A 21,906-nucleotide genomic window follows, 5' to 3' on the forward strand; every position below is an offset into this window, starting at 1 on the left:
GATCTGCCTTTTCCACCGGAACCTTCAACCCCAGTTGTTTTATCAACATTGTTTGTGGCCACAGAACTTCACATTGTTTGTGGCCACAGCATCAAGCTTTGCCACACGAGTTAGTATACCCGCGCACCATGATAGGCTTCCGATCCTGCCCGTCATCACAGGACGTCGCGCTACAACTGGAAAACCAGATCCTTGACGACACGACGAGAAATACCAGAGCCATCCTAGGGCTAGACCTGGAGAGAAAGTTCTTGGTAGGACAGTGACTCGCGTGCAATGGTGAAGCCAAGACAGCAGTCGGACGGTGGTTGCACAGTCAGCCGGGCAATTAGTACCACAGGGGCATCTCAAATTTAGTGCTGCGATGGGACATATGTCTGAACAGGCGTGGGAGTCGTGTAGAAAAATAATGTAAGGTAGGTAGAATAGGACATTGTTTGTGCCCGCAGCATCGAGCTTTGCCACACGAGATAGTAAAGGGTGGTGCAGGTGAAGAACCGGGAAAAGTATTCCACACCAATTTATGTGTTGTGGCCTCGCTTGCTAAAGGAGGCCACCATTTGCCTTGAACAAGCGGTCATTGCATGTAGGAAAAAGGCAGAGTAGGGCAAGGTGCCCCAACACACGAGCAGTACCTTTCTTCTCGCAGCCAGTGCCATTGCAGTGTTTCCCACCAGTGTTAAGTTCCAGTTTTATCCTACATGTATAATGTAAGAAGACTGTACAGCCTGGTTACGCCTCTCAAACCTCCAGCTTTTTTCATTGCCATGAGAAAACTTCATCAATAATACTGAAAATGAAATCGGTAGACTGAGAACTGGTGGACATGCATCATTCTCAAATTAGCATGGGGCAGAAATCTTGCGCTACAGCCACAACCTTGGGAGAGGAGAGTTCATCTGCGGCCAGAGCCAGTAAAATTGACCCGACTGCATTTTCTTCCACGTTAATATGGAATGTTATCTGTTTACTGCCTCTGGTGAACTATTTGCCTTTTTTTCATTCACATTTGTGGTGCCAATCTTTTCCCATGTCTGTCATTTCCTCTCTTGTGGTATAGCTGTATTTTATAAAAATGTGGTTCTCTGAACATTTTCATCATCGTCAGCCTGTTGTCCTCCCTGCTATCTCCAATTGCTATCTCCAATTGCCCCTGTCCTGTGCCAACCGATTCCAACTATCGCCCGCAAATTTCCTAATTTCATCACTCCACCTAGTCTTCTGCCATCCTTGACTGCATTTCCCTTCTCTTGGTACCCATTCTGTACACCTAATGGTCCAATGGTTATCTAATCGGCACATTGCATGACCTGCTCAGCTCCATTTTTTTCTCTTGATGTTAATCAGAATATCGGCTATACCCATTTGCTCTCTCATCCACACTGCTATTTCTAACTCTTAACGTTATGCCTAGCATTCTTCGTTCCATCGCTCTTTGCGCGATCCTTAACTTGTTCTCAAGCTTCTTTGCCAGTTGCCAAGTTTCTGCCCCATATGTCAGCGCCTGTAAAATGCACCGATTGTACACCTTCGTTTTCGATGATAATGGTAAGCTTCCAGTCAGGAGCTGACAATTTCTGCCGTGTGCGCTCCGACCCATCTTTATTCTGTGAATTTCCTTCTCGTGGTCAGGGTTCCCTGTGATTAGTTGACCTAGGTAAACGTACTCCTCCACAGACTCTAGAGGCCGACTTGTGATCTTGAACTCTTGTTCCCTTGCCCGGTTATTTATCATTATCTTTGTCTTCTGCATATTAATCTTCAGCCCTACTCTTGCACTCTCCCTGTTAAGGTCCTCAATCATTTGTTGCAACTCGTCTGCATTGTTGCTGAATAGAACAATGTCTTCAGCAAACTGAAGGTTGTAGAGATATTCGCCGTTGATCCTTACTCTTAAGCCTTCCCAGTTAAATAGCTTGGATACTTCTTCCAAGCACGCAGTGAATACCATTGGAGAGATTGTCTCGCCCTGTCTGACCCCTTTCTTTGAACATATTAATGCACCCATTTATCACTATATAGTTCGTCTTAATGCTTGCCTTTAGTGTCTATCAGTTATTTTTATGGATGCAATAAGAGTTTCTTACCAAACTTGCTAGAAAAGACTCGGGTGGTGCAATTGTTCAGATACCATAAAAATGATGTACCATAGTACATGGATTTGTCTAATCTTTGTGCTTGTGGTTTTTGACATTCTTCCACATTTATTGTGCTTCATGTACCTTTACTGACTTAGATTTCTAAGCAATTGTATCTTTCTAAATACATGAATGCAGTAAGACTGCATGCGTGGTCATTCCAAATTGCTGCATTTACAATAAAATATTTGGCATATGGTCAATTTGCAAAGCTCACATGCGAAATTACTGCAAATTGTTGCGTTTATAATGCTGTATTTTAATGAATGTCATCAGTTTGGAAAGCCATTTGAAGCCAGGACGAAGTCTAGGGAAACCAATGTGCTAGCCATCATTGCGCGCTGGCTGAACTGGCATGCCTGCAGCTCTCGTACACACTTGTCGCAGATTTGCCTTTAGTGTTCCTACACCGTCTCTGTTGTTCATACGAATCCCTTCCCCAGTGTCAAGTACCAGGTTATACAGCTAAACTTCAACATAACAAACTTCAACATAACGAAATTCTTGATATAACGAACTATTTAACTTTTCATAACCTCTTGTCAGTAGAACACCATGTAATTAGAACTTGAATATAGATAAGTGTGTATGCAATTTCAATATAACGAAATTTCGATTCCACAGGAAAGGAATGCCGAGACAATAAATGGTAACTTCCACAGTGCAATAAGATAGTATTGCGCCCCACGCATTTTGTGCTTTAGGTGCGAGTGAAAGTGTGCGAGGATGGGGAACAAAGATGGTGTCTTCACACTCGACTGCTGCCTCCTCGCGCAAGCAGAGGGAAAGGGGGAGGAGCGAGCTTGCGGTAACGCGGTCAAGCACACGCCAGGGTGGGGAGGGGGGAGGGCGAGGGTAAGTGGGCGCGCGTAGTTATTTTTGCACATTTAGGCCGTGGCTGCGCATAGCTGTAAGCGCGGCGGAGCGCATACGCAGCTGCGTACCTTGCTTTAGAGGTAATCTAGCTACCATGTGTGCAAAGAGTGGGCGTGCCGAGACCGCGTGGAATCGTGCAAGCTGTTTTCCCGTGCGTTTAGTATTGAAGGTTGCGTAATCTCTGATTTCAGTGACCCATTGGAGCAAGAGGCACTTGATACCGGCACTTTTCATGATAGCGTCGTCCCAGTGCGGGCGACGCAAATTTTCTTTTTTCAATTTCCCAATACAGTAAAAGCTCGTTAATTCGAACCGCAAGGGGAAGCCGCTTCAATTCGAATTAACGAAAGTTCGAACTAACGAAAGTGAAGGAGAGCAACAGTACAATGCGATTTGGAAGCAGTAGGGAATGTCAGTAATTTGGCGAGTCAGAAACTGATGGCGTGTGCCGCGGGCACACGCCATCTTCAAGTCGAAGCTCTGGGTCTGACTGTGCCACACCACCGATGTCGACCGAAACGAACGTTAGCCGAGGCTTAACACCATCACAATGAATCGCGACGACCGATACCTCCTAAGCTGAAAACAGAGGTACACAACCGATGAAGACTGCCGAGACAAAGACGCCGAACATGTGAAGGTGGCGAAGGCCCCGATTCGTTGGTTCTTGATTGCAAGCGCAGCTGCGACGTACTTGATTCGCTGTGTTTTGGCGCTTGCCGTGCCATCTCCGCACAACATTAGCAGCTGTACAAGATTTGCAAAGCCTCCGAGATTCGCAACGGGCAAGAAGTCTCGGAGGTTACGTAGAACGGAGAGACGGCAGCCGCCGCTGCCTTCTGACTGACCCCGCGTCGGTTAGATTTTTTTCCGATTTTGCCTTCTCACGCCGTTCTCTCCGTTTAGGAGGCAATACAGCCTTGTGTGTAGGCAGTAGGCGCGTTTCTCTGGCCGTGTGCCAGGCGAGCGTAGTTCGAATTATCCGTGAGGGAACCTTCTCGCGTTCGAATTAACGGACTTTTTTATATATAGACTTCTGTAGAGCTTGGCCGGACCAAATCGTACAGTTCCAATTATCCATAAATTCGAATTATTGAAGTTCGAATTAACGAGCTTTCACTGTAATTCGGAAAATTCTGCGGCCCCTTTCCATGAAAAAAAAACTATTCGCGACTGTACTTAATAGCATAAAAGAATTTCAGTACAACGAAATTTCGATATAATGAAGCAAATGGCCAATTTTACCTACTTTGTTATATCGATGTTTAATTGTAGTCGCATCACTGAGGCCAATCTTTTTACTTTCTCTCATTGGAGTTACTGTCTCTCTCTTTTCTCAAGTGATTTTTGTAGGAAGCGCTATAGACCAAAATTTACTGCACTTCTAGGGCGCAACCATATTTTGCCAAGGACTGCCGGAACTTGTGGAAAGAAGGAAAAACCAACCTTTATAATGCTTAGCCTGTTCTTATTGTGTGCTTGCCACCAATGTTCACTCAGCATGGCTTTGTCGTCAGCTGCCCCGTCATCATATTGGCAGCTCAGTGCGGGCTGCGGCGAGAGCTGGCGACTGGGGTCCAGATTAAATGCTCATGCTCGTAATGCATACGGGAGTAACAGATTCTGGTGTACAGTGCCACCAACTTCTTCAATTTGGCGGATCAACTTGAGGTTGAGTGAACATAAATATGCGTGAATTGTTGGAAGTGCAGTGTTTATAATGGAATATGTCCTTTGTGCACATCAAGAAAGCGTGACAACACAGTAAAACAAATTCATTTAATTGTGTCGGTCGATAAGATAACAATGTAGTATATAAGCATTGGTTTACAGTAGCTGCTGGCTTTTAGTGTTTATCTTAAATATGCCCACATTCACAGTGGATGTTGTGTATCACTTCAGGTGGCATTCGATAAATGAATGACTTAGTAAGAGCAACATTGAATATTGATCCCTGCATTTCTAACCACGCACTCTTGACAACATTGCATGTTTGGAACAATGATGCAAGTGTTGGCCATGATCGTCACGGCCATCTGCATACGAGTGGATGACCGTAGTGTCTTTCTGCTCTGCCAATAAACAACATGATCACAGAACAAATACAGCATCGTAAGAGATTCAAACTGTCCTATAAACACTAGAGCTCATAATTCTCCACAGAATTGATTTAATTTGTTTTTTTTATGTTTTTTTCTTTTTTACTCTGGTGCTTTTTTGAAGGTTCCCAACCGCTAGCAAAAAGTCTGAAAGACATTTTAGCTACCATAGGCACAGCCTTGCAGAAACTCATAAATCGTGGTGACAACCACATACCAAAACTCCTTAACTGTCATTTCCTGGTGCTAGTGGAGAATACAAGCATGGCCTGTTAATATCGAGCAAGTGCATAGTTGAGGTGCCCCTGCAATCAGATTGCTCAGGCCGAACTAAGTTACTCATTTGTACAAATAAATGGGCATTAAAAACAATTGCACAAGAACAGATGTTCTCACAGAAACACTTGAAAATGTTTGGCAAATCTGAAGGCACCACTCAGATTGCTATCTAGAAAGAACACACTATAAAATTCCGTACACTAAATCAAGTACAACTGCCTTCATTCCTCTTCCAGAATTCAAGTATAACATTGTTAAAAATGTTTGGGTACTTCTTAAATGCATAGTGCGTTCCTTGCTTGAAGCAGACTACTTCACAGTTGCCACCGAGTTTGCCTGGAAATAAAGAAGATGAGAAGGGGGAAATCAGTGCACACAAAATAAGCACCCTTCGAGTATTCTCACAAACACTTTGTATTTAAAGTGCAGTCCAACATAATTACTAAAGTGTCCCATGAAATGAAATGTTCTTGTTTCAAGCAAAGGTTGAGTTGTCATTTTATGAGAAACTCTCTAGACATGAAATTCTAAGTAACTCGGCATGTGTGAGAGCAATGATATCACACTTTCCCTGTATGGCAATCCAATCTCTGAATAGTAAGCTGATATTGGAGACCTGCACTAAAAAACACATGACAGTTGTTAGAATGCTTTACTTTTCACCCTCCAGCACTTATTTGCACTTTTGCATGCACCATTAAAGGGACACTAAAGGGACTGATTACGACAATTAATGCTAGAATCATTTGATCAGTAACTAGTAGAGGAAAAGAAGGCCATGTTTCTATTTTTGCATCACAGTGAAACATTTTAATTGCAATGTAACACCACGAACTTCAAAGTGTTCCTTTAAATGCATAAGCATTTCTATGCCTACGCAATGAGACAATAGATGGCTATGATACCCCCTTAAGCAATAGCTCATACCCCCGTAAGCAAGCAAAAAATGGAATGGCTCAAACCCACGTAAGGCAAAGGCTACAAGCACTCAGCAAAGTCAAGCAAACAGTGCATACATTCATTGAAATCACCCCTACAATGCCCAGAACAGCACACATTTCAATAAAGCATTGCATACCCCCTTCAGCAAATGTAGTGGTAGTTTTGTGACAGCTTCACTTAATTAACCTTAATTCACCTTAATATCAACAGTCGAGGGTTCAAGTGCCTCAATTAACTCTTATCTTATTTAATTGTGGCTAATTAACTTCACTTTAATTACTCCCAATGGTCGTGGGTTTGAGTGCTCTAATGAACAATATCTTAACTAAACCTGCCTTATCGTGTTTGCTATCGACATTATATGCGAATACTGTTGATAATGTTGATAAGGCTGATAACAACCGAAGAGGGTTGATAAGAGTTTATAGTGGTCGGATCAAGTGGCATAACACCAATAATGACACTGAGCTGCGTCGAGATGAGCAAGTGGCACAACGCTTATGCATACTTGGACAACTACCAGAGGAGTTTCTGCATGAATTTTAAAAATTTAGGCTATTGTGGTGCAATAAAAATTCACGAAACTTGTTAAATTCAGTTTTTGACACCTCTACAATATACAATGTAGCCCATCTTTACTAATGAAAGATTACCTAGGCATGAGCACACCGTCAAAATCTATGACATCACAAACTTCAAGGTGATGTTGCCACCCATCTTTCAGTTTTGCATCTTTTCTGGCTTATCAAGGTTTTCTCTAAGGCAAGAGTAGGTTTTTTGGTGTTTTAGAAGGGCAATTTACTGATACGGCTGGACTTGTTTTTCTCTTTAGTGTGCCTTTAACATAAGCATGACAAGCTATACTAGCACAATGGTCGCTGTTAGAAGCCCAGTGTCTTGTGCACACTCTCGCAGCTGCCTGTCTAGAAACACTCGCTATTGGCTGAATTTGAAATTGATCACTTTCAGTGAGCGCTGATTGGCTAGCAATGTATGTGGATTCGATTACAATGGCACACCTTTCATAAGCACATTGCAAGAGCTGTTCTTGCTCAAATGAGTCAACACTCTGTATATTTTTATCATGTGACACAATAAGCATCCTCGAAAGTTAGCAAATGAAAATACGGGCTCAGATTTTTTTTGTAAACTGTTCAAATTGCAAATAGAGTGAAATGACTGCCATTGGGAACACATTGATGGCGGTCTCAAAAGCAGAAGTTTAAATGTAGGGTTTAATGTTTTGGGAGGAAGGAATGCATTAATTTTGACTGCCTGGGCTTTTTTTAACATGCACTCAAACCACAATACACAAGCGTTTTTGCATTTTGCCTCCATCGGAATACGACTGCTGTGGCTAAGATTGCTGTGGCTAAGAATCATGCTCGGCAGCGCAACGCAATAGCCACTGAGTCACCACAGTGGGTAAGCAGCAGGTTAATGTGCCCACTTTAACCAAGTGACAAGTGTATTCTTTCACAAATGGGTTAGTATGTGTTCTGACGCAGCCACTTTCTTTGTCAGTGCACATCAATGAGTGGTAGCTTCGCCACACCATATTTGAAGATGCTGATTTTTCTGTGCCAACAAAGCAGTCGTCTGTACAGAACTTTACTGCTGGGTTGCTGTTCATCCATGCCAACATCAAACATACTGACTCACCTCCAGCTTTTGCCTATAAAACCCTTCCAATACAGTTGAGTGCCTCTACAACAAACACCTCTACAATGGCAGGACCTGTATAATGAATGATTCAATCCTGGTTATATTCTGAGCAGTGCAGCACACGACCTTTACAACGAAGTGACCTGTAGAACGAATGATTTTCCGAGGCCCCAAGTACTTTGTTATAAAGCTTTGGTCGCACCAACTTACCCTCCTCCTGGGTGCTTCACTCACTCCTTAAGCTTCTGGTGTCATGCAAAACTTGCACTGGCTCGGCTTCTGTGAGGCTTATAGCATGAGAAGACAAGGACAAAAGGAAGATGTGACACACACACAGGCACTAACTTGCAACAATATTTATTTCGAAATAAAGATTGTTGCAAGTTAGCGCCTGTGTGTGTCACGTCTTCCTTTCGTCTTTATCTTTTCACGCGCTTTAAGCCTCACGATGTCATACCAACAAGCCCAAATCACTGCATTACAGCTATGCTTCTGGTTTTAAGTGGGGACTAGTACTGATGCATTGAGATGTGAGCATGCAATAGTGAGCAGAAGTACAAGCAAAAATCACAAATGCAGAAGTCCCAGAAGTTTCACATGCCCAGTTTGCCTTATTCCTCCTTCCACTACAAATATGTTGTGGTTAATGGTCACTGCCATACCAGAACTGTTATAGCAGTGCTTACCAGACTGTAATAAGACAGAGGTTTTGTCGTCCCTCCCATTGTAGACGTGCATGAGAGCTGGTTGCACGCCCATCATGGCAGCCATCTCCTCGCTGATCACGGCATCAATAAGCTTATCCCGCTCACCATACAGCATCAGCATTGGCACTCCGCGCCGTTTCAACTCGCACACCATGGGCCCTGCCTGCACAGTTCAGCAATTCGCTCGAGTCACTATAATGACTCTCTTAAACAGATTGAAGGCTCAATTACAGAACACTTCAGACCTCCCATGCAAGCAAATAATTCCAAAGGTTGTCTGCAGTTATTTGACACAAAAAGCACCCATGCAGATGTGCACTGCATGGTGGACCTTGCCAGTATGACTCTGGTCATTTGTTTTACCATTGCTAGGACATAACTTTTACATCTGCTTGCTACAAAGAGAAAAAGCACCATGCTATACATATGCCATCATCATAACATGGCATCATGACTGCATGGCCCATCTGTGATTTGACAGAATGGATTGCTTTTCAATCGCCTCTGAGCTTGATCATCGATATGCAACAAGCTGCAATAAGTAGCTCCGAGACCCATTTGCTGCGTGTAATGTGAACCTAAAAAAATATTGTGAAGATGCCGTACACTGTGGGAATCTGAATTAGAAGCCTTTTGCAGGTATCTGGCTATCCAGCATAGTTTGGGGTTTCGCAAGGAGTGACTAGGTGGACTCATGTGTTTGTATAAGATGAGCAGTTGTATGCGTGACACAAGCATGTGTGCGACGACATTATTTTTACTTCGGTTATTCAATGCGAGTTTACAACATTCCAATTGTTGGGTTCTACATAGGTAATGGATGGGCATATGCAAGAATAACACAGATTGTGATGTCACATGCAACTTATAAGTGTTATACAATTGTACGTACCTGTATGTCATTTATTTATTCATTCATTATTCGTAATGTTTCGAAGCAACCGAGAATTGGGACATTACATGAGGGGTGGGCACGAAGAAAAATGGCACGACTAGACAGTACCCTCTCTGCGCCGTTTTCACAAGTAATGCGCTTCAAGCCCTCTGTCGAAAGGCTTGCTGGACACATTCCTCTCGGTCTTCTTCAATAGCAGTTTTGAAACGAGAAATGTTGGTGATGAGGTAGGTGTTAGAAGGAAGGTTATTTAATTCTTAGGCTCTGTGCACAAAAAGATAATGTCTATGTCATGTGGTCTATGTTTGAACAATGGTAGCATTCGAACTCCATAGTGAAGAAAAGTTAAAACCTGCTTGAACTGGGCTAATCATAAAATTGCTACAATATGTTGCACAGCCTCTATGCAGCTTTCATTGCTATGAGGAAAGGATCGGGAATATGGTCCAATCCAGAAGGCTGTGCACTCTTAAGGCAGCTTCTCAAAGCACTAGCTGTCACGAGAGAAGGATGCAAGAAACTGGCATTTAACGCACCCACCAAACATGTCGAAGAACTATAATTGGCATTGGCACAAGTGAAGTAAGAGTGCCATCATGACTTAACAACAAAGACAAAAAAGTGATCGTGGCCTATTGGTTAGAGCATCAGGCTGCTGTACTGAAGAATGAGATTTTATTGTACTTTCAGTCATGCATTTCTTTTTATTGGAAGGGCCCGAATCGAGATGAGACAGAAACCATCTATACCTACCTACTGCAAGGTGCCTGAAATGATACAAAGAATGCTTCACATTAAAAACTATAATGCATGTATTTTAGGCTGGTATAACGTAGCAATTCCTTTCGCTTAGTTTTATTCCTTTCTTAACAGCCACCGTTCATTACCAGGGGATCCTGGTAATATAATGTAGGTGGAGCACCACTCGACCACTGATGAAGTGGGGAAAGGAAAAGAATTGCAATAGAATCGAATGGCAGAAGACTACTGCTGCCCACCAGTTTCGTGGCACATGCTTTACCACTGTAGTCTCATACTGCTGTTATGACAGCCATAGACAACATGCTGTTTGTCCTGTGCACGAATGAATGCAAGAACTATGCTGGGAGGATAAGTCAGAGGCCAGTTTTCATGCGATGCTGAGCACTCCTAATTTTCCCGCGAGTTCCCCTCGTCAGAGAAGAAGCGCAACAAAAGGAAGAGTTGCCATGCCGGGGGAGCCAAGATGACGCGAAGGACTCATGGACGTTTCCCAGAAGAAAGCTGCCACAAACTGCTGCCTGCTCTATACTGTAAAACAGCGGAGAAGACCAGTTGTGAGTAAAAGACCTCCTCTCCCATTCCCACTACCACGCCTTCTTGCAGCCTTTGCGCTCGCTGGAACTTGGTGGGGCCGCCGGTCCGATATTCCATCTGCAACAGTGTTGTTTGTGCTTCTTGATTGGCTGTCGTCCTGGTGGGACATGACCTGTGTGTGATTGGCTACCGCCAGGAGGGAGGGTTGGAAAAGAGCTGTAACAAGCTGCTCTGGGCCATGGAGACGAGGCTCATCCAGACGCTCATTGCTAAACACTTGACCTCTTTCTATTTTTCCTATTCAACGATGTAAATAAGTTTTATTCAAGTGCCAGTAAACCTGTTGGTTATCATTGTCCCAAATTCTGAGCTTCTGATTTATTCAAGCTGACGCCTCCGCCACGCTACCATATGGAGCTGGGTTTGAGACATAACCTAGCGCTGCAATACTGCTTACTTGTGTTTATGACACAGTGAAAGCCATCGTTTCACATTTGAAAAAGCCATGACAGCAACAGACAACACAAAGAGTTTTCTAGTGTCAAACATAGCAGTCCCCAAGCACTTAGGCATGTCTGGCCAGTGTTGGTGTAGTATTGTATGTATGCCTGCTGCACGCCTCCTTTGACGACCTCTTGTCTCCAGACAAGTGGTCTGATGCACTTGCGCTATAGATTTAGGGCAGAGCTGTTACCTGAATCACATTATGGTAGCTAGCTTTCATGTAATGTTGAAAGTTGAAATTAAATATGCATACCTCATCGTATTTGGAATTCATAACAGTGATCATGGACAGGATGGTGCCCTTCATCTGATTGTTGTTGGGCTTGCCCAGTACCCGCACGATATACACTGCCAGCCCGCACATGAAATTCTGAAGCCAGGGGACCCGGAACCACTCGTCGAAGCTCTTCATCAGCCAGTGTGGGTTCATCTGCCTGCAGCAGGTATGGACACACAAGACGTTGGAAAAATTAAAGGTCTTCCAACTACAGTACCTGCACACTCAGCACATGGTAGCAGCTGCCCCATATGAATAGTGCGTGAGTGTAGAAGACAACATTCAATAGTGCGAGCCAAATCACAGAACATAAATGAAGCATGCCTTCCAATAAAACATATTGGAATGCTGAAAACTTCATTAGTAAGACAGAATATATTCCTTATAAGGTATGCATCGCTTTTCAGAGCACTGCGATTCACAAGGAAACACTGACAAGGACAACAATGCAAAACACTCCCAAATAGCAACGGTTTACAGAATGAGTCAACACATATGTAAGTGCTGTACAGCACATTAATATACACAGTAAGAACAAAGGAAGTGTTGGCAACTCCTTTAAGCAAGAGTAACTGCTCATGTCATGTTAACTCCATTTTCGAGGGCTCTCACACTTCCCAATATGGAGTGTGTTTACTCTGCCCATGGCCACTCAGAGTGAACATTAACTGCTCCCCTCCAGGCGGTTACTCCTGCAAAAGAAGTTCGCCACTCCATCTTTGTGTTTAGGCTATCACATGTCTGCACATCACTTGCTCATTACTTATTGCACATGTAGCTTTGAAACAGGGGTTAGCTTTACAAACATTAAAACTCAATCGAAACAAAATTTCATTCTTCTGGGGTTCAGCGTTCTTGCATTCAGACAGAAAAAAAATTACAGAGAAAGGTACACCAAATTTGTTTTCTGGAATTCGGCTTTAACAGAAAACGGTCAACAAAAGCAAATTTACAGAGAACTAAGACGCTGACTGGCCCACACCTGCTAGAGTAGATGTGCTCCAACGCAGCTTATAACCTGGCAAGGATAAAGTTATGCCCATCAACCCTGCCGGCCAAGCAATACCTTTAATGGGTCCTTTGCTCCCTTTTGCCTGCCAATGCAATGAAAACGAGAAAATGTAGAAGGGGCTGGGGTGTGCACTTAACCAGTCATTCTTTTTTTCTCTATTATACAACGAAGCGTTACAAATAAAGTGTCGTTCTATTAGTGTTCAAATACGAACGTACTAACTGATATTTCATGCATAGTAATACTGTGTCTCCGCAAGTCACTGTGCCTTCACTAGACTGCTTCTGAAAAACTGTTATTCTGCAATCTTTGTATTCTGTGAACTTTGTACTCTGTCAACTTTGTAATCAATGTTACTGTTGAAACGCAGTACCTATCTGCAGTCACGCTGCACATTTCGGCATCAATAGAATTAGTGAACCAGATATATGCCCCGGGAAAAAAGAACAGAAAAAAAAGAAAGGGGGCGGAAACATGGCAAGCATGATGCAAGAAGTTATCCACCGAAAAAAGCCGGTGAAAATTTTCCTGCAAGATCTATTCATGAAAAAAAGAAAAAAGAAAAAGAAAGAAAAGCACAATTTTCGGGTTGGAATAAGAACAAAAAAGGCCAATAATATGTGGCGGGCCTAAACTGAAGGCTTCAAACAATTGCGCGACGTGTGGTATCCTTGGCCTATATTCCTATGGGCTAAACCCAGGGTGCACTAATGCACAAAGCTGGCTGCAACCGTTCGTGACCTTTCCGAGACAACATATGCAAGGCTCACGGCACTGTCAAGTGTAACCGAGGGATATACGACAACGCCAAATATATTTCCACGTGCAAGGGATCTGACTGAATATAAGGAAAGGATCATGAAGCTGTATGCATGTGACACATGACAAGACTCATGGAGGAAGGAAAACATTAGGAGGGAGCATCACACAATGCGATTGAAGCCAAACCTGGTAGCCCAACACACGATCGCACATCAAAGTACACGATTGGTTTTAGTGTTCCCACTCTGCAGGCAGAGCCACAGCAGGGCAGCCGAACAAACTTGCACCAAATAAAAAACTCGCATAGCTACTGGGAACCAAGTGTCTCAGCGAATCTTAATTCTTGCTCCATGATCTCGATGCAAGAGGTCACGTGTGGGGCCGCCACTGAGCAAACATGTATGGGCTTCATGGAGCATTCGCTTGGCAAGGCTGGCTGCGTGGCATAATGCTCTCACTTGACTTTTTCCTTCCTCCATGACAAGACTCATCGTTGTGTGTAAAACGCTAGATGCACGCAAGGGCTACGCACCAATTTTGTTCTTTGGCGCAAAGCCACACAGATGGCGCAGTTAAAGGGACACTAAAGGCCACTAAGTCGACGTGGACTGTTTGAATACCATTCCAGAAACTTCGTAACGCTTGTTTCTTGCCAAGAAGAGATTTAGTTTATGAGAAAATTGCATCTGAAGGGTTCGAATACTTTCTTCGAAATTCAAATCTCTTGCCACCCAACCGGGGGAGTGGTGACGTTGCATCACCGCCCTTTGCTGCCATCAGTGAGCAAAACGGGGCCCAACAGACAGCGGCACTGAGCCCAGAAAGAGCGGCGGATTCGCCGCTGCAGCTTCTTTTCGGTCAGATGCCTGAACGGTCAGCACAGACCATTCAGGCATCCTGTGACATTGCATGGAAGTTGAATTCTCTGCTACTTGCAGTTTGTCTGAGTTTCGCGAGCCAGCAAAACCAGTGCAGCACTACAGGATAACTACTGAAATGCGAAAGCGTAGGCAGTGCAGAGTAAAGCGAAAACAAAACCTTTCGACCACCTGCGTCATTGTTGAGGGAAATTTCAATGAGTTCTTTTTTCTAAAAGTGAAACAGAACTGGACAAGTAGCATTTTATTTCATCTTATAATACAATATAAGGATGTTCTGTGGAATGAGTGGTTGAGTATTAGTGACAGAATTTAACTGAGGAGTGCTTTCGTCATCTTGTACTGGGACTCACCTGGGACATTCAAGTACAAGTACTAGAATGTCTCAGGTGAGTCTCTAATCATGTCCTACGTTTACCTAAATTTCTCTATTATTAAAGCTCTGTTCGCAATATTGACGCCTCAGAGATTCTCAAGCACTAATGTATCACTTTAGGTTGACTTAATATGTGCCTTTACTGTCCCTTTCAACCTAGATGGCTATGCCTGCCTGTTGTAAAAGGTTTAGTCACATTGCATCACAAGCCTCCATGTAGTAAGACAGTGTACCTGCGCAACCCTTATTAACCGTAGTGCCGTACATATAAATTTCAGCCATTCACTTTGCCGGCACTAATAATCAACGTTTTCTTTTTAAGAAAAGCCTCTGCGGCCTTTCTGATTGACTCAAAACACCATCATGCAGAATTTTAGTGTCCAGAACTTAGGTTACTAAAAAGTCATAAAGGCCTTCTCTATTTATATAATATATAAAACTATAGGCTTTTTACGCGGTCCAAAAATTTGTCACAGTTTGCCTTTAATGATATTTTGCAATAACAGCAATGTACACAGCAATGATAGAAGCAAGCAACGTTTTTCACACTACTTCACTGAGTGTCAGTAATTAGGCGCCGGTACACTCCACTTTGTTTGCTCAAACTGGATCAAAGTGAGGACGTGTGTATTGTCAGAAGTATTTGCACTGCACTGCCACATGATACTTACACACAATAAGGCTGCTATAAAAAGACACCATCCCACAAAAAACCTGTCGTGAACAGATCTTCGAGAATATGCCGTGCCGACTTCATGCCTATCTTTACGAATGAACGCTAGCTTGATGTAAGTCAATGCACACTGCATGTTTCAGAGATGAACTGGAGAACATACAATGGAATTAGTGCGTCGGCCTCCAGTTCGCGGCCTCCAGGCCCAACGGGAGCAACCAAATGTTTTTGTCAATTTCCTTTCAGTTGTAACAAGAGAAAATGTTGTGAAGGACCCTCTACATTGCCGATTCCTGAAAGAGACCTTTCTGAAAGAAAGGTCTCTTTCAGAAAGATTTCTGAAAGACAAGACTTACGTGATTCTCCGGCAGCCAGAAGGGGCGATGAACACTAGTGATTTAATCTTGATTTCTGGCTCTCGTAACGCCAGCCAGAGCATTGGATACATGGAGCTACTGTGTGCGATCATCATGTCGATCCTGAAAAATAAAAGAAATGGAGAACAGCTTGTAATTTAGACATGCGCAGCGGTGCACATGAAGAAAACCTGTGATTGGAGCGCAAAAAATTCCCAAATGGATATTTTCACTGCAGCAGGAAATTCTAGAAACAGCATACCAAGAATTTTTCGGACGTTAATGGTCCTGCATGCAAAAGGGCTTCAAGCCGCGCCTTGGTTCTGCGCCTGCACTCTTGCGTATGCTAAGGTGTTTATATCCTGCAAGAGGGAAGCACTCGTGCGCACTAAACAAGCCTGCCTGTAACCTGTTTCTCTTAGGAGTGTGGGATACCTGTAAAATTGAGAGTTCTATCCTGTCAGTATAAGTACTACTATTTACTGAATGCCACGTAAACGGAAACATGAGCAACTGCATTGGCCATCTCATGCTGTGGATATTAATCAAAGGACACAGACTATTGAATCGCAACATTGCAATGACCAACAATATTGTTGGTAGGAACATAATTGTTAACATGCAGTGCCTATTTTCCTACGACAAGAACACCCATATGCAACACAAGCTATGGACAATAGAGACATTTAGCCTGTCCGCTATTCCGGCAAATAGGGGCGGTTTGGGCAGATTGCCGGATTTGCGGGGGGCGCAAATGTGAGCGGCCGGAGCGGTGCAGCCGCCTGGTGGCACAGAGTTAAAGCAGACAAACACCAAGCTAAAATTGCAGTAACCCACTATATCCTGCTTGGCTGTTGGTGCAAATGTTCAGCTGCAGTGTAATGGTGAACATGATTACACCGCTGTCGAAAATTTACACCAGCAGCTAAGCAGAATATAGTAATTGGCTTTGTGTTTGTGTGGTTGAGCTTTGCACCACCAGCTGGCGCCACCAATCTGGCCGTTCACGTTTACATTCCCGCTCATCCAGGAAATCGCCCGTGCGTGCCGGAATACCGGACGCACAAAAATTTTCTAATGTGCCACAAGATCGAGAGCTGATGCGGTCATCCACGTCACCGGCTGTGTTCCGGTATTCCGTAGACGGCGTAAAGAGCATACGGACCATGCCATACATGCGAAGTTAATTTAGAGACTTTTAGCTTGTATGCTATTCTGGTAAACGGGAGCAGTTTGGGCGGATTACCGGATGGTCGGGGCGTAAACGTGAGCGGTGAAGCCGCCTGGTGTTGTAGAGCTCAACCAGACAAACGCATAGCTAAAACTGCAGTAACTCACCATATCCTGCTTCGCCACTCGTGCAAATTTTTCGCAGCGGCGTAATGGTGAACACGATTACGCCACTGTCGCAAATTTACGCCAGCAGCTAAGCAGAATATAGTAATTAGCTGTGTTTGTGTGGTTGAGCTTTGCGCCACCAGCTGGCGCCACCAATCTGGCCGCTCACTTTGACGCCCCCGCTAAACCGGAAAACCGCCTGCGCTTGCCCGAATACCGGACACGCTAAAACTCTATAATAGAGACTTTTAGCTTGTACGCAATCCGGGTAAACGGGAGCGGTTTGGGCGGATTACCGGATGGTCGGGGCGTAAACGTGAGCGGTGAAGCCACCTGGTGTTGTAAAGCCCAACCAGACAAACGCATAGCTAAAACTGCAGTAACTCATCATATCCTGCTTCGCTACCCGTGCAAATTTGTGGCAGCGGCCTAATTGTGAACACGATTACGCCACTGTCGAAAATTTACGCCAGCAGCTAAGCAGAATATAGTAATTAGCTCTGTGTTTGTGTGGTTGAGCTTTGCGCCACCAGCTGGCGCCACCAATCGGGCCGCTCAGGTTGGCGCCCCCGCTAAACCGGAAAACCGCCCGCGCTTGCCCGAATACCGGACACGCTAAACGTCTCTAATAGAAAAGGGACTTTTAGCGCGTCCGGTATCCGGGAAAGCGCGGGCGGTTTTCCGGTTTAGCGGGGGCGTAAAGGTGAGCGGCCCGATCGGTGGCGCCAGCTGGTGGCGCAAAGCTCGACCACACAACCACAGAGCTAATTACTGTATTCTGCTTAGCTGCTGGGGTAAATATTCGACAGTGGCGTAATCGTGTTCACAATTACGCCGCTGCCAAAAATTTGCACGAGTGGCGAAGCAGGATATGGTGAGTTACTGCAGTTTTAGCTATGCGTTTGTCTGGTTGAGCTCTACAACACCAGGCGGCTTCACCGCTCACGTTTACGCCCCGACCATCCGGTAACCCGCCCAAACCGCTCCCGTTTACCGGATTAGCGTACAAGCTAAATTGATTTGGCGTTTCCGGTATTCCGGTATACGCAATGGCGTCTGCAGATTACCGGGTTACCCGTGGAGCAGTGCTTAACCAGACAGAGCTGTTATTGCAGTAATCAAGTGTATTTACTTCGCTGCTGGTGTAAATTTTCGGCGGCGGCGTAATCGTAAACACGTTGCATTTTTATTTTTTACGTGCAAGCGCACATGCCCCATTTGTGAAATCGGCGAGATTAAGTCGGAGGCCGCCGAGCTGTGAGAGGGAATAGCGCGCCGGATGAGGAGTGCGCCGAAGGTAAAGAGGAGCGCGCGGGCGCACAAAAAAAAGAGGCAGAGCGTTGCGGAAGAAGAGTGTAGGTGGAGGCGCGCTGGGTTCGCCTTTTCTGGCAGTTGCCACAAGCTCTGTGTAAGCTACGGATGTGCTGGGTTCATCTGGCGATCGAGAGGCCGAGCACCGAGCGAGAAGGACGGGGCAGCAACGCAAGCGACGGCAGACCGCGCCCGAGTCGACCAACCCCGCAGTCGTCGGCAAGCGCCGGGCACGAGCTGAACAAGACCGGCAAAAGGTGCTAGCTAGGCATGTCAAGGAGACTCCCGAAGAACTTGCGACAATGGTGCTCAACGCATAAAAAAGGGAACAGCACCCATAGCATTGCGCGTAACCCACATTCACGAAGTGAAATGTCACTGATTTTTTTCCGACAAGAACACTCGTGAACCACGAAAGCGCGTCTATAATTAGGCATTGTGGTACATACGAAGCGCAACAAGAAGTCGCTACCAGCGTCCAGTAACTAAAGAAATCGCTTTACCTGTAACCCAGTATTATGCATTGCGTACCGGAATACCGGACATGCTTTTAAAACTCCAATTCCATTAAGTGTACTTTAGGTCTCTTAGAGGCATAAAACCTGATAAAACTCTCCAGATATTACGGTTGGGGTGTTCTGACATGGAAGCGTTCCATCTGCAGTAACAGGGGGCGAACTAAGTGCATAAAAAGGGGAAGGTTGGGGAAAGAAGGCCTGCTGATGTTTACCCAGCTTCAGCATAGCGTTTTTCCGATCAAAGATGTCAGTCAGTCGTGCTTACTCTCCAACATTGATGGCCTTGAGGAACTTCTTGAGGAGGTCCGTCCGCTCTTCCACCGAGTGCCAGAAGCTCTGCGTTTTCATGCTGAAATTCAAATCTGGAACGGACAGGGCGAAACACTATATGGAAACACATCGTGGGACATCGTGCACGATGCAGCCGCTTTCACTGAAAGTTATTTTTTTGCAGTGACGTTTCTGGTTTTAAATCATGCTCAGCGTGTACTTGGTTAATTTATGTTACTATTCGTAAACTTCTCGTCGCTTTATTAAATGTGTGGGTAGGAGGCGTTAGATTGTGCCAGTCATAGGCACGATGTAAAAAAGAAGTTACAAAATAAAAGTTGCAGCCAGGCACTGTTGGACTAGGTGAACAAGACCTTGGTATTATTATTATTATTATTATTATTATTATTATTATTATTATTATTATTATTATTATTATTATTATTATTTCTGCGTGTCCATCACATGGAGTACAGCACGAGCGATGTTTCAAACATTACACCCTCAAAGTAAACATTGAGACATCTTACAGGCAACCTTGACTGCCTGCTCATACAAATCCAACGGAAACCCTAAAAACAATAGTTATTAAAAAGTGTAAAGACATTCTTGGGGTACCTCTTATTGTCCTTATTAGGGGCGTGTGAATATTTGAAATTTCTAGCACCAATCGAATACTCTTCGCTATCCGATTCATGTTCGGTTCGAGAATTCACCATTAAAAATTGTCAAATATACGTTTCTGTTGCACGGCTAGGGAAAACATGGGAAAAGCGGGAAATGGAAGTTCAAGACGACGAGCAAAACGAGAACAAGGTGAAAGCAGGAACCAACGTTTCCACAAGTGGACTTCTACACAAGTCCACTTGTGGAAACGTTGGCTCCTGCATTCACCTTGTTCTCGTTGTCCACTTGTCGAAACTTTGTCTTCTGCTTTCACCTTGTTCTCGTTGTCCACTTGGTGAAACGTTGGCTCCTGCTTTCACCTTGTTTTCGTTTTGCTCATCGTTTTGCACGGCTAATAACACTTTTTGGAGTCTACGGGGAGAAATTTAGAACTGATACAAGCGGTTACTGTTCCGAATGATTAAGCAGTAGTTTTAGAGTCCAAGTGCTCGCTCGGGAACCGCGATGCCTCGATCGATCTGTGCATCAACCACGATTATCATGTAGCAGATCTGACGAACTGCAGTTTTCAGGAGTGCCACTGAAAGCAAAATTTTCAGAGAACTAAGACAGCGACCAGCGCGTTGCTGCGAAGGTGCGTTCGTTCCGTTGCAAGGAACCTGGCGACGTCGAACCGTCGACGCACCCCTCCGTCCCCGTCAGCCTGTCACTACATTTCACTGCGATAGTAATTATATGGACACTCCAGGCACACTGCTGCCGGTGGAAGAGCGATAACACCTCGGCCGCGCGCCGTCTGTTGTATGTGCGAGCGAAATCTTGCGAGGGTGAGCCGACGATCGCGGCCCAATCTTGCGCGCGCAAGGAAAGAAAGCGCGCCGTCTTCCGTCGCGCTCAAGGAACAAGAGGGTGGAGAAGTGGGAGGCGTAGTATTTCGACAGCAACTTCCTATATGGTGGGCTCGCGAAGTCTTTATCTTGGAAGCGATCTGCTTTGGGGGCAGGGTTTAGGTTGGCCGTCCGCTCGTAGCTTTGAGTGTGCTGTGTTCTCGACGCTCGGTTTGCGTTGAAGTGATAGACAGCACGAAGGTCACTTCGCTCGCTGCTACTGCCGCACATCACGCCAACGGTTTGATAGCGAGTGTCCGCGGTCATCGACAGTGATGTGTGCATGTTTGCCTGCACGCAATGACACCATGCTTGTTAATTTAGTTAGTAAGCGGGTGTTTAAAAGTTTATACGACAGATAAAACTACTATCCTTACTAATTATGGCTGTCTGCTAATTTGGTATTGCAATCGCGGCTTCACTTTTCGGGCGAAACTGCGGCTTTTCTTTCTCTTCTTATTCGCCAGTTTTGCCTGTCGCTGCGAAAAAAAAAAAACGAGAGCATTGGCGCTAGGGGGAGCCAAAGTAAAGGGGAGTAAAGCCCCTCGGCCATTGTGGTGGATAGCTGAACTGGGTAACTGCATCTCACGCGTTGGCGTGTCTAAATAGTCATTTTTTAATTATTCGTTGGAGTTCCATAGAATAATGTTTTATTCTATTTGTGTTTCAGTATCAAATGCATCCACTCTTAATTACTGCGTAGTCTCATCACTGCTTGACAGAGAAAGGTTTGCAGTCGTGCAGCACATTGCAGCGTCAACAAAATACGTGAATAAGATATTCACACACACACACACACACACACACAAAACAACGCCGTATGCTCGACGCTGAAAATTATCCACTGAAAGAAACTGACTAAGGTTCCCCTAGAACGGTATATATTAACCAAAAAAAGAATGAAAAACTAATTTTTTGAGTGGAAGAAAAAACCAGAACGCTGCATACCTTGTCGATATGCGTATAGGCTGTCACAGTCAGCCTTTGACCTAAGGAGTATGTACGGAACTTATCGATATGCATCCTGTTACCTCGTGCATAAATGTTCATACATATATATACATTCTGTAGATTGGCGAGATAAAGCTTTATAAAGACACCCAAATGCTGTATTTCATAATAATGTAGCACTGGAGCACACACCGTAGCTCTCGTCAGAAAATCAGGAGCGCCAGTGACACCTTCTGGTCCAGTGCCAAAATATTGCATGAAAACCTCCC

At 44.6% G+C, this 21,906-nt stretch overlaps 1 protein-coding gene across 1 annotated transcript in view; it reads right to left on the reverse strand.

Annotated features, from left to right (window-relative positions):
* Positions 1–4,779: 4,779 nt before the first annotated feature.
* LOC135898200 (uncharacterized) overlaps positions 4,780–21,906 on the reverse strand; it is a 74,976-nt gene continuing 57,849 nt past the window's right edge. Inside the window, exons 4-8 of the mRNA XM_065427030.2 lie at positions 19,168–19,264; positions 15,736–15,858; positions 11,655–11,835; positions 8,686–8,869; positions 4,780–5,728 (exon numbers count right to left, since the gene is read on the reverse strand). Coding sequence (XP_065283102.1) covers positions 5,598–5,728; positions 8,686–8,869; positions 11,655–11,835; positions 15,736–15,858; positions 19,168–19,264 — 716 coding nt within the window. The 3' untranslated portion in view covers positions 4,780–5,597. The remainder of the gene's footprint in view (positions 5,729–8,685; positions 8,870–11,654; positions 11,836–15,735; positions 15,859–19,167; positions 19,265–21,906) is intronic.

This window comes from Dermacentor albipictus, chromosome 3, assembly GCF_038994185.2.
Source record: "Dermacentor albipictus isolate Rhodes 1998 colony chromosome 3, USDA_Dalb.pri_finalv2, whole genome shotgun sequence".
NCBI classification, from domain to species: Eukaryota; Metazoa; Arthropoda; class Arachnida; order Ixodida; family Ixodidae; genus Dermacentor; species Dermacentor albipictus.